Source organism: Macrobrachium rosenbergii, chromosome 25 (genome assembly GCF_040412425.1).
Source record: "Macrobrachium rosenbergii isolate ZJJX-2024 chromosome 25, ASM4041242v1, whole genome shotgun sequence".
Taxonomy (NCBI): Eukaryota; Metazoa; Arthropoda; class Malacostraca; order Decapoda; family Palaemonidae; genus Macrobrachium; species Macrobrachium rosenbergii.
In genome coordinates this window covers 15,241,321-15,253,700 of record NC_089765.1, presented here as the reverse complement: position 1 = coordinate 15,253,700, position 12,380 = coordinate 15,241,321, and the positions used below count along the sequence as shown (strand labels likewise).

Below are 12,380 nucleotides of genomic sequence, written 5' to 3'. Positions count from 1 at the left end.
CAGCAATACTCTGATAAAAAAAAAAAGTATTAATTATCCTCGATACATCGAACTAAGTACGAAAAGTCATACTAACCGTGTACTGTAAACTGTCCTTGGAACTCGGGAACTGCCCAGATGCTAGCAGTTCTTAAGCTGCCTAATCAGTGTTGCCTGAAAGTGAGGAAAAGTTCTCACGCATTCGAAATGAACTCGGTGTTATTAAGTACACATATGAAGTGAAGTGAATATAGAATTTAGGCCAAAGGTCAAGCACTGGGACTTATGAGGTCATTCAGCGCTGAAACGGAAATTGACAGTAAAAGGTCTGAAAGGTGTAACAAGAGGAAAACCTCAAAGCAGTTGCACGATGAATTTTTAGGAGAGGGTGGAAAGTAAGATGGAAGAAAGAGAATGTGAAAGGAGGTACAGTAAAAGGAATGAAAGGGGTTGCAGCTAGGGGCCGAAGGCACTCTACAAAGAACCTTAAGTAATGCCTACGGTGCACCGCATGAGACGCACTGACGGCACTACTCCCTAACGGCTAATATTCTTCAGTTAAAAAAAATATTAATTTTTGTACTGTTCTTAGCCTCCTGTTTTTTCTGAGACGAGTTGATTAATTATTTTATTTTTATTGAGTGGCCCAGTAGTCCACTTAACAGGTTTGCTTTGCTTTTTACAATTTAAAAAATATATATATAATAAAAAAGAATCTTTTTCTTTATTATAAAATTCATGTGATCAAATCGGTGTGAACCACATTCAGTAAACACAGATCTTGAAATTTATAGTTTTTATTATAATGTTCATTCTAAGTCACAGCACTTATATTTGAATGTTTGTACTTTGTTTTATAAAATTCAGAACTTCCCTGGGAATTTCGAAGATAAAAGTTCTATTATTTCTCAGACAGTTTCTAAGAAGAGCTGAGTGCTCCTTCAATCGGCTCAGTATTTGAAACCCTGACATTTCTGTTGCCTAAGACCATTGCTGCTGTGACGCCAAAATGTATGGAAATCGCTGATCACATCCACATGGTAATTATGGGACCCTCATCATCAAAGGAAATAAAGAAGCAAATTTATTAGAAATTTATTACAAAAAAAATGTACAAACAGGTTTTGGCAAATAAATATGTATGTTGGATTTCTCACGCCCAGGTGAAGAAAAGTGGAGGAAGTTTTCAGATACAAACAGAGAAAGATGCAGCGGATGATTAGCGGATATCAGTGAGCAAGTCAACCCAGTAGTAGTAGACGTCACGAAAGAGGGGGAAAAAATATATATATTTGTATATATTTATATATAACGAAAACTCGGCCGAGTTATGCGCGCTGTACACTATTCTAATCAGGTCACTCATTTTCGTGTAAGTTACAATTTGGCGTATCACAATACACGAAAAATTATTACGTATGGAGAAGCTTTCGATTGGCTATTTATGTGTTTGGGAAAGTTCGCTATGTACAAAATGTGTCGAATGCAGGAAATGGAGATTTCAGAAACGGCGACAACGTTTGTGAATTAGTGAAGTTATATCAAGGCTTTTAGATATGCATACGCATGAGAAATATATATATGTATGTATATATATATATATATATATATATATATATATATATATATATATATATATATATTGCGTGAGTGTTTGTCTGTGCACGCTTGCAAACCATTCAGTTTTAGTTCTTAGCAGCTGATAAACGAAAGTCTTGATTTGTTTTCTCTGAAGCAGTTTGATACGAAGTTCAAGGCATAATTAAAAGATTTACTTGTTTACTGGATTCATATAAAAATAACTAAGGCCACATCATTTCGGTTTCAGTTCCATAATAAAACTTTTTTTTTTCCTTCGGGAATGTAAAGGGCTAGTTATTATTCATAAGCGAGATACTTACATCTTCCCGCAGGATAGCTTTGTCATTTTTCCAAGGACCCCATTTGATCTTTCTAGCGTCTTCGTGAGGTTTCCACTCTCCAGTCCAGACCGTCTTACAAGATTGGTACCAACCTCTTAAGGAGGACAGAATACAGGCAGCAAAAGATGGCGCCTGCACATTCTGTTCCTTCCATCCATGATGTTTGGGTAGGTAAGGGGATAATCAATTAAAATCTCATAGATTTTTGTGGTCAAGTTCCTGAAATATTCACGCTCTTCTCTGTTTCGGCAGCTGCTATTCTTTTCAGGCATGGTCTGTACAGAAGCTTGTTTAAATACCAGGTGCAATGTACCTCCTGATCTGCCGAAAATTGTGCGTTTTCAGACCTCAAGTGATTAAGTGTTCTTGTAGTCATTTGGCAAAAGTTCCAAAGAATTCGAAACACGTTTCACGTGATTTTTCAGTGAACATAACTAAGGGGACCTCTTTGGAAAAGGAGCAGGAATGAGCAACGTCCGTATAACTTTCTCCTGGAAGGCACAAAACTTATCCACACCCAGATAGCCTATTGGAAGCATAATGGATCCAACCCCCACTGATGAATCAAAGCCATTGACCTCCCAGCCCTGTGGTAAGTAACATACCAAGTGTTTACAATACTCAGGTGGAGTGAGAGCGGAGCAAACATTCAGGCAAGGTAGACCCTGCTTCCTAGGTTAGGTTAGGCTGCAACCCCACAAATACCTCTGCTACACTCTCTGGCTACGGTAAGGCCTTGCTCATTCAGATAGACGGTAGAATGCAGTATCCTACTTAGGTAAAGTTTGAGGATAGGATAGGATCCATGCCTGTAAATACAGTTGCCACTTTCTGGCTAAATTTAAAGGAAGGAAGTCTGGCTGTAGCTGATGGGCATCCTAGGTTAGGACAGGTTAGGACGGGGACATTTCCATGGCTTCCTCAATGTTTACTTTTTAAGGGACAGAGAAGGGGAAATACATGAATACAAATTAAAGGGTAATAGGTCCTAGATTCCTATTACAGCCTCCGGTTTTAGAGTCAACTGACGTCTGAATTGTGTTCCGACAATAAAACTAATGTGGTCATTTTCGTTACCACTGTCACTCCCACAGCATGCATATAGATTTCTGAGTGACTGTAATATCTGAGTGTCATCGCATTGATCCTATAATTTCAATTGTAAATTTACAGGAACTCTCACACATCATAAAAGCACAAAATAGCAGCGGATAATGCTGTATCATTGTTCATGAATGTTGATATCAGCAGACACTTCTTTACCAGTGACTGGCTATTTGGTTTTCTGTCCAACTTTACAACCAACCACCTGTCAATAGGACTTTTTCTGCATAAATGTGATTGACAAGTGATTTCTAACTGCTAAAGTATTAAAAAAAAATAAGCAAGATTCCTTTATATGACTCCTGTGAAATCATCCCATTGCCAGTGGGAAATAATATAGTACCTGATTCAAAGATTCTCAATGTGAGATCTATCCAGGTATTCCCTTGACAAGCAAATTCCACTTACTTTAACCTGATAATGACTTTCTTTGTACCTGGCACTTATTTATAGATAAAGCCAATATAATATTATGGTTCTTGCAGATGGTGAAAATGGAGGTGAGGCCAATCACCACAGCTTTTCTGCTTCCAGTCACCTCTGATGATTAGAAGCCACTCAGGTACTTGCAAGGTTCATACCAGATCTGCTGAACAAAAGGTGATCAGTTACCTTTTGTCAGAAGCAATCATTGTCACAATGGCCCAATGTAAGTTAAGAATGGATATACATCATTTTCCTGGATGAGCATTATGAACATTCTCAGTCTAAGGATGAGAAACTTGTCCGAAACATCACTTTCAAGGATCCGGAGCAGCGATGACACTTTGGACCCAGTGGCGATAGTTGGAAACTTTTGCGTAGATGCCAAACTTCCCCCTCTTGCCACATCCTTCGCCAAAAGAGGTGATGCCGTAAATGTACCTGAAATGCCAAGATGAGAAATGAGACAGAGCTGGTTAAAAATGACTAAATCTTTCTTATGTTTTAGGATTTTGTACAAGGCTTATAATACCCTAATTTATTCTTTATAATGCTGCAAATGTTTTGCTTAAATCACTGAAATAAGCAACTCTGCAGAAAAATAAATATCCTAATTTTGACAATACTTAAGGAAGAATACTGACTAGCTTTTACTATCCTAACTCTGAACCCAAGGCAAATCTAAGCAGGACAGTAGAAGCATGACCCCAAACAGGGTGTCAAGATTTCTTAAAAAATTCAACAGCATATTTTACAGACCATCTACCCTGACGTTGGCACAAAAGAGGTCCTCCAGAATCCCCCGCACAGGAATCGACGCGTCCTCTTCTGTACCCTGCGCAGAACATGTTGGACGTGATGTAGTAGTCCTCATAGACAGCTTCACACACGTTGCTGGCTATGATTGGAACCTGAAACCCACTTTCATAAGTAACGAGATACATAATTCGTTTCCTATTTTGTCACTGTCACTCAGGAACTGCTTTTATATTACATTCTGTTAAAAGATCTCACAGCTGCGTTCCAGAAATATGACTTGTCCTAAGATGGTGTGCTAAATGTAAGTCTCTGAAATGTTTAACAATAGATCAATACCGTCAGGTTCTTGTATACAGAAATTTCATTGGCAGATTTTATGCATTTCTCAAGTCAAGCATAATAAACATTGATATCTAGATAAATTTCAAAAATTCTGATGCATAATATCATGCTAGAATAAAATATTCCAACAAGCTGTCACATTATGAAGAATGCCTTACTATCTACACACTTGCAAATATTTCCTTTAGCACAAACTAGTCAACAACTACCTCTGCTTCATGAAGGACGTCTGTACCAAAGATGTGGGTGTTCCTCTCCTTTCCCCATCCTATGATGGTGCAAGTGTCACCAACAGGCAAGGTGGCCCCTTGCTCTGGAAGGCAAGCGGGGAAAATCCTTGGCCCAGGATCTACAGGTTCTGGGAGTTGCAGAAGTGCCACGTCATTGTCAACAGTTGTGGAGTCGTATTTGGGATGGGTAACTGATCTTGATACCTGATTAGAGAGAGGACAAGTTTGACTGGAAGTAGCCTTCTGTGGACTATATAATTCAGGCCTAACAAGCCTCTGTGGCTGATTATTTCATTAAAAGAGAATTAAAACAGTGAACTGACCTTGTAATCCAGTTCAGCACCTTCTCTTACAGCCAGGTCGTGCTCGCCAAGTCGAACATAAAGCTTCCTTCTCACACAGTGAGCTGCTGTCAGCACCCACTGGGGAGCAACCAATGTTCCACCGCAGAAAGCCTCCTTTGAAAGACAAGAATACAACACATTTGTAATTCAGGTCAGACGATGAAATCCAAAACTTGTTTATTGGGCAAAATTGATGAAAATAAGAATCAGTTTGCATGAAGATGGTACTCTCTTATTAGACTTTAATTCAGGTTTGTGGATAAATTACCATTCACAACTGGATATTCAAAACATTAATTTTATGTTGAAAGAGCAATAAATCTGTCTGCCTAGTAGTTTTGCAAAGACATGCAAGACTCACTGACATGCTCGAGCATCTAGATAGCCCAAAACATTTCTTTGCACTGAGAAAAAAAACAGAGAGAAATCAGTCCTCCGTACCCTATATCTGTTAAGAATCACCACCTGCCATGGCCATTCTCCAGGCTGCGCCTCGCGCCCACCCAGGATCCTCAGACTCCACTTTGGAGTCGTGACGTTGCTGATGCCACATTCTTTCGGAAGAGATCTTTCCGGGGAAGACGAAGAGGACCAGGAGAAGGAGGAGTGAGATGGTGTATAGGGAGTAGTGGACACTTGGGTCTTGAGTGGTTCACTGTCGTCTTCGCCTGGAGGGAGAGAATTTATAGGACATTAATTATAGTATCTTTAAACTTGAGCACTTGCTTGCTTGTTCTGTAAAAGCCTTCTTGGTCCCAGTGCCTGGGCTTTTGCCCTAAATATCATGCATCCATCCAACAAAGCTAGATATCCTATTCTATTTGATTGAGGGCAAGCTTAAAGTAAAAAAAAAAAAGGTCTAAAGTTTGGTGGTTTCAGTCCTCCCACAGGTTATTGCCTCTCGGGCAGACATCAGTTGGGTAACCCCCAACCCCCATCACGACGTCACTCATGGCAGTAACCATCCAGTAGACAGTCTCACTATCCGCTCCTTGATGGGGAGCGAACGCTGGTCCCCAAGATTACGAGGCCAACGCGTTACCAACTGTACTAGCTTACCACCATCTCCTTTGGGCTTATGCTTCCTTGGTTGCTTCCTGTTGCGTCTGTACCACTTTTCACACAGGGACCCTTCGACGTAGCAATAGGCCTCTTCGTTCACCACGCGAGCACCGCAGAATAAGGGATACTTACAGGACCTGTAAGATGAGAGAGAGGACATAAAAAAAACAAAAATCATTTAGAAAGACAAAAGGAAGGGACTGATTCTTTGTAGAATACATATAAGAATCTACCTGTTATTTCTACTCTTGCTTATTTTCTGTTGTTTATCTACGACAACAGAACTGAGAATGGAGCATCAGATTCCATCCCATTGGGTATTTGGTGAATTCCACACCAGAAAAACTCATATCCTGCAGGGACAATAGAGAATTTTAAGGGCATTTAAAAGCATTGTCTTACCCAAAGTGTTCTTATTCCTTGGGGCATGGTGCATTAATGTCCCAGGCCATTGATTTTTCCTGCATATTTACTGTCATTCTATCTTTGAACATACAATAAAACAAGAATATCCAAATATATCTTTAACTGCTGGAACTTGTCTGTACTGAAATATCCTTAAAGATGCCTTTATGCAATTTACTTTGGTTTTAGTAAATCCATACAGTTAAGCTAAACACCTGCCATATTAATAACAAGCCCCAATGAAGTCTATTATATTAATAACTGTAAATCTTATTTATAACTGTAAATCATATTAATAACTGTAAATCCATACACTTAAGCTAAACACCTACCATATTATCAACAAGCCCCAATGAAGTCAGTTATATTAATAACTGTAAATCATATTAATAACTGTAAATCCATACAGTTAAGCTAAGCACCTACCATATTAATAACAAGCCCCAATGAAGTCAGTTATATTAATAACTGTAATTCATAATTAATAACTGTAAATCCATACAGTTAGGCTAAGCACCTACCATATTAATAACAAGCCCCAATGAAGTCAATCATGAATGGTGTATGGGCATACACCATTCATGATTAGTTGTCTCTGTTTCCTGCCGACCCTGACTCTCAGCTCAACTTTCCACTGTATCCTGTAGGACTCACCTGTGTCTCCTCGTCAGACAGGATCTACTGCAGGAGGACCAGCGGGACCAGCGAGTGTAGAACATGGAGTTGAAATTGAGGAGGACTCTCATGTCGTTCTTAGGCGGCTGGCGAGTGAATTCCTCCGGGCGTATGATGTGGAAAGGCCTTCTGCCTGTGCAACGGCCCCCGCTACAGCTTCGCTCTTCCTGAAGGTGGTAAGGTTTGGTGAATTCGCGTTCTGAGTTAAGGAATTGGAGCAGAATTCAAACTAGAAAATTAAGGGGAAAAAATGCCAGTAAATTAATTCTCAGGGGAAGATTAAAATAGATCATGAAAGATATTTGATGATTGAATTTTCAAAAAGGAACTGAGCCACCCGGGGTTACAGGATTTTAGGCCTATAAAGAGTTTATAGCAATTTTGGAAGGATTACCGTCTGATCCTGATGCTGTTATAGACTATGCATTTAGAAAGGAAAACAAGGCTACTTTATCATAGCAACAGAATAAACATATACACAAAAAAACTAGTAATATATATATATAACAAAACATTTGAAGATAATCCCCATTTGCTTAAAAATTGTAGTTAATGTAGCAGTGCTAAAGGATACTTATGAAACTTAGTATATATCTATCTTTAGCGCCAGTGAATGTTTTCCTGCAATTATTTTGACCTTGACATTTTTACGAGGTCACAGGTCAGTTTATAACCCCAAAAGTTTATTTCATTCCAACAATATAATGAGATCATTACAGTCAAGTGCAGTTGCATCATGCAATGTAGATCGAATGGCCGATTGTCAAGTTATACTCAACTGAAAAATTGACTTTCATTTGCTTTACTTTTTAGTTTTCTGTAAGAGAAAACTATTGTTCCGGCTTTGTCTGTCCGTCCGCACTTTATTCTGTCCGCCCTCAGATCTTAAAATCTACTGAGGCTAGAGGGCTGCAAATTGGTATGTTGATCATCCACCCTCCAATCATCAAACATACCAAATTGCAGCCCTCTAGCCCCAGTCATTTTTATTTTATTTAACGTTGAAGTTAGCCATAATCGTGCTTTTGGCAACGATATAAGAAAGATTTCATGGGCCGCGGCTCCTACAGCATTACACCGAGACCAGCGAAAGATAGACCTATCTTCGGTGGCCTTGATTTTGCGCTGAAGCGACCGTACAGAAAACTCGATTGCGCAATTCCTCCCATCTTCTCCTTGGCATTTTCTTCTTGGTCCTCCTTACCTTCAACATGGCACTCCCGCAGACGGCGGGCACCCTGCAAGTCCTCCTCCGCCTCTGCTTGCACCTTCGGGAGCACTTTGACCAACTGGTCCACGAGTTGTAAAGCCCCCCGCCCAGTTCCACCAGGTCGTAGTTGAAACTGTCGCTGCCGGGTTCGGGGATCGTTGCCCCCGTCAGGGTGCTCTGCCTGCTGCCTGGCAGGGAGGGAGAGAAAGGTAAGGTCTCTCTCTCTCTCTCACTCTCTCTCTCTCTCTCTCTTTATTTATTTACATTTTGTGAATATATTCCACTGAATCATTTTTGTATATACAGTCATGAATAAATTTCTCTCTCTGAATCGATCTCTCTCTCTCTCTCTCTCTCTCTCTCTCTCTCTCTCTCTCTCTCTCTCTCTCTCTCTCTCTCTCTGCCTTTATTTATTTATATTTTGTGAATATATTCCACTGAATTATTTTTGTGCATACAGTAATGAATCGATTCTCTCTCTCTCTCTCTCTCTCTCTCTCTCTCTCTCTCTCTCTCTCTCTCTCTCTCTCTATTTATTCATATTTTGTAAATATATTCCACTGAATTATTTTTGTACATACAGTCATGAAGCGATTCTCTCTCTCTCTCTCTCTCTCTCTCTCTCTCTCTCTCTCTCTCTCTCTCTCTCTCTCTCTAAATCCATATTTGAATTTGGCACTCTCTCAAGCTTTCACTTTCGAAAAAATATCTAAAATTCTTTGTCTCTCTCATCATTTATAGACAGACAGATAGATAGATAGATAGACAGACAGATAGATAGTTAGACAGATATTCGTTCTTACCTGGACCTCTGCTATAATACTGGCGACCCCTGCTGGGTCCGCTCACTACGTGATTTTTCGACTGATCGTCCTGGAAGAGAACAAGGAATCAATTGCTAATCCTTCACAAGATTAACCACAAAACCAGCGGTGCACTGTAGGCATTACTTAAGGTTCTTATTTTGACATAACTGAAACATAACTAATAACTAGTGACTAATAACTAATAGTCAGAAACATTCTGATCCTAATAAGAGTTTAGGTGTTGAATTGAATTGAATACAGAATATTCTGCATTCGAATTTGGTGTTGAATTGAATTGAATACAGAATATTCTGTATTCAATTCAGTTCAACACCAAAACTCTTATTAGGATCAGAATGTTTCTGATTATTAGTAATTAGTCACTAGTTATTAGTGTAGTTATGTCTCAGTTATTTCAAAATAAGAACAAATTTTCGTAATTCAGTTTCAGGACGATCTTTTGTGAATCGATCAGCCATCGAAAATATTAACGAAATATTAATAAATAAAGAAATTATATAAAATAAGAAAGAAGAATCCTTAATAAATCTCGGGTTAACTGTAAAAAAAAATGGCTGGGTCAACTCTGCAAAGAACGAAGGAATAACGAAAGGAAAAAGTAAAAAGAGAGAATAATTATTCCTTACCTGTTCCTCCCACCACCTTCTCCACTCCTTCCAAGGTTTGACTTTGGGACTCTGCATTTGCATCCCCTGTAAAAATAAATAAATAAATAAATAAATAAATAAATAAATAAATAAATAAATAAATAAATAAATAAATAAATAAATAAATAAATAAATAAATAAAGATATCTATGAATATTGTGAAGAGAAAACTGAAATTCGGACTTACAGACAAACTCACAGACATATCACTAGACATATACATTACTAGAGAGACATGCAAAGTGGTTATAAATGCAGAAAGGGCGAATCAGACATATCCCATATAAAAGGAAGGCAAAAGAAAAATTGAATTGATCTGGATATAGAATTTAGGCCGAGGGCCAAGCACTGGGACCTATGAGGTCATTCAGCGCTGGAATGGAGATTGACAGTGAAAGGTTTGAAAGGTGTAATAGGAGGAAAGCCTCAAATCAGTTGCACTATGAATCAATTGTTAGGAGAGGGTTGACGAGAGTAAGGTGTGAGAAAGAGAATATGAAAGGAGGTACAGTAAAAGGAACGAAAGGGGTTTATATATCTCACATAACAACAACAACAAAAACCAATAAATAGCTTTCCAAAGATACGAACATACGAAAATTCCACGCGCTTGCTTGAAGCCTTCACAGAAACAAAAGCACTAAACCAAAATCAGAGTTAACGAAAGCACTAACTAAAAGCAAGAGTTATCAAAAGCACTAACCAAAAGCAAGAGTTAAACAAAAGACTAACAAAAACGCTTGAATACACCAGCGTTAGATCCGTCTCGTGACTGTGGTTTGACAGTTCCCTGGGTTTAATGGCATTTGCAGAGGGAAAACTAACTATCAGTCTGTCTATTTCTCAGTAGAAGTTCTTTAGTCATGAGTCGGTGTTTTCCTTAAGCAAATGTCACGTGGGTACGGTGTTTTTTTTTTTTTTTATTCAGTGGAGCATAAGTTATTTCCTTTTCTGTTATTGCAAAGTTTGCCAGATCTCTCTGATGGAAGATGAAGGCTTCTCTCTCTCTCTCTCTCTCTCTCTCTCTCTCTCTCTCTCTCTCTCTCTCTCTCTCTCATGGAATTCGATGATCTTGTTATAAAATCTATTCTCTCTCTCTCTCTCTCTCTCTCTCTCTCTCTCTCTCTCTCTCTCTCTCTCACTCTCTCTCTTTAGCCAGATCTCTCTAATGAACTCGATGATCTTGTTATAAAATCTATTCTCTCTCTCTCTCTCTCTCTCTCTCTCTCTCTCTCTCTCTCTCTCTCTCTCTCTCTCTCTCTCTCTCTCTCTCTTTAGCCAGATCTCTCTAATGGAACTCAATGATCTTGTTATAAAATCTATTCTCTCTCTCTCTCTCTCTCTCTCTCTCTCTCTCTCTCTCTCTCTCTCTCTCTCTCTCTCTCTGTTTGTCTGTCATTAGCCAGATCTCTCTAATGAACTCAATGATGTTGTTATAAAATCTATTCTCTCTCTTTCTCTCTCTCTCTCTCTCTCTCTCTCTCTCTCTCTCTCTCTCTCTCTCTCTCTCTCTCTCTCTCTTTGTGTGTGTGTGTTTGTCTGTCTTGAACCAGATCTCTCTGATGGAATTCGAAGATCTTGTTATAAAATCTATCTCTCTCTCTCTCTCTCTCTCTCTCTCTCTCTATCTCTATCTCTCTCTCGCTCTCTCTCTCTCTCTCTCTCTCTCTCTCTCTCTATCTCTATCTCTCTCTCTCTCTCTCTCTCTCTCTCTCTCTCTCTCTCTCTCTCTCTCTCTCTCTCTCTCTCTAATGGAATTGATGATCTTTTTATAAATTTATTCTCTCTCTCTCTCTCTCTCTCTCTCTCTCTCTCTCTCTCTTTCACCATCTTCGGATAATCTCCGCAGTCCCCCATTCTCCCCTCACTTCCTTTTCCGTTCGGATCACGTCTTAAGGATCCTATCCTGCAGCCTCCCTCGTGTGACCTCCTTCGACCTAAAGGATATATTCTAATCACCTTCTTCCTCATTCTCGCGTCGGGATTTTTGCCATCCCTCTTCTTCGTCGCCAGCCAGTTGTTTTTGAAGCCGCATCCTTTTGCCACCCGACTAATGAAGGGGCCTCCGCCGCCTCCCATTAACCCACATCGCAAAGCCCTTTGCAGCCTTTCCGACGAGAACGGCAATGTAAACAAACTCTTCTTCTTCTTCTTCCTCTTCTTTACCCAGCCCATTCCTCCTTCAATCAGCAGCGCGGGGGTGGGGCCGGTTGAAAGGAAGTCTTCGTCTCGGTGTCATTCACCCGAGGCATCCTCGTAGACGCACAAGTCAATGACATCTGCGCGGGACAACTGGTGTCAGGAGAGTTTGTTGTTTCATTGTCAACTGTTGCCACCAGTCTTGTTCTTTTTTGGGGAGCCCATGCGTGGCACCTGTTCGCTGGGACATGGCACCAGAGAAGGGTGCTGCTTTACTTGTTAACGACCCGTGATGAATAGCACTTGATGAGT

At 39.7% G+C, this 12,380-nt stretch overlaps 1 protein-coding gene across 2 annotated transcripts in view; it reads right to left on the bottom strand.

Annotated features, from left to right (window-relative positions):
• Positions 1-2,930: 2,930 nt before the first annotated feature.
• Positions 2,931-12,380, bottom strand: part of LOC136852370 (uncharacterized) — a 38,538-nt gene continuing 29,088 nt past the window's right edge. The window contains exons 3-12 of one of the 2 annotated variants that reach the window (XM_067126959.1): positions 9,909-9,974; positions 9,259-9,328; positions 8,450-8,643; positions 7,225-7,412; positions 6,163-6,302; positions 5,545-5,771; positions 5,083-5,217; positions 4,739-4,963; positions 4,188-4,339; positions 2,931-3,869 (exon numbers count right to left, since the gene is read on the bottom strand). In XM_067126959.1, the coding sequence (XP_066983060.1) occupies positions 3,746-3,869; positions 4,188-4,339; positions 4,739-4,963; positions 5,083-5,217; positions 5,545-5,771; positions 6,163-6,302; positions 7,225-7,412; positions 8,450-8,643; positions 9,259-9,328; positions 9,909-9,974 (1,521 nt within the window). In that variant the 3' untranslated portion in view covers positions 2,931-3,745. Of the gene's footprint in view, positions 3,870-4,187; positions 4,340-4,735; positions 4,964-5,082; positions 5,218-5,544; positions 5,772-6,162; positions 6,303-7,224; positions 7,413-8,449; positions 8,644-9,258; positions 9,329-9,908; positions 9,975-12,380 lie in introns of both variants that reach the window. The other variant, XM_067126958.1, reaches the window with a different exon arrangement.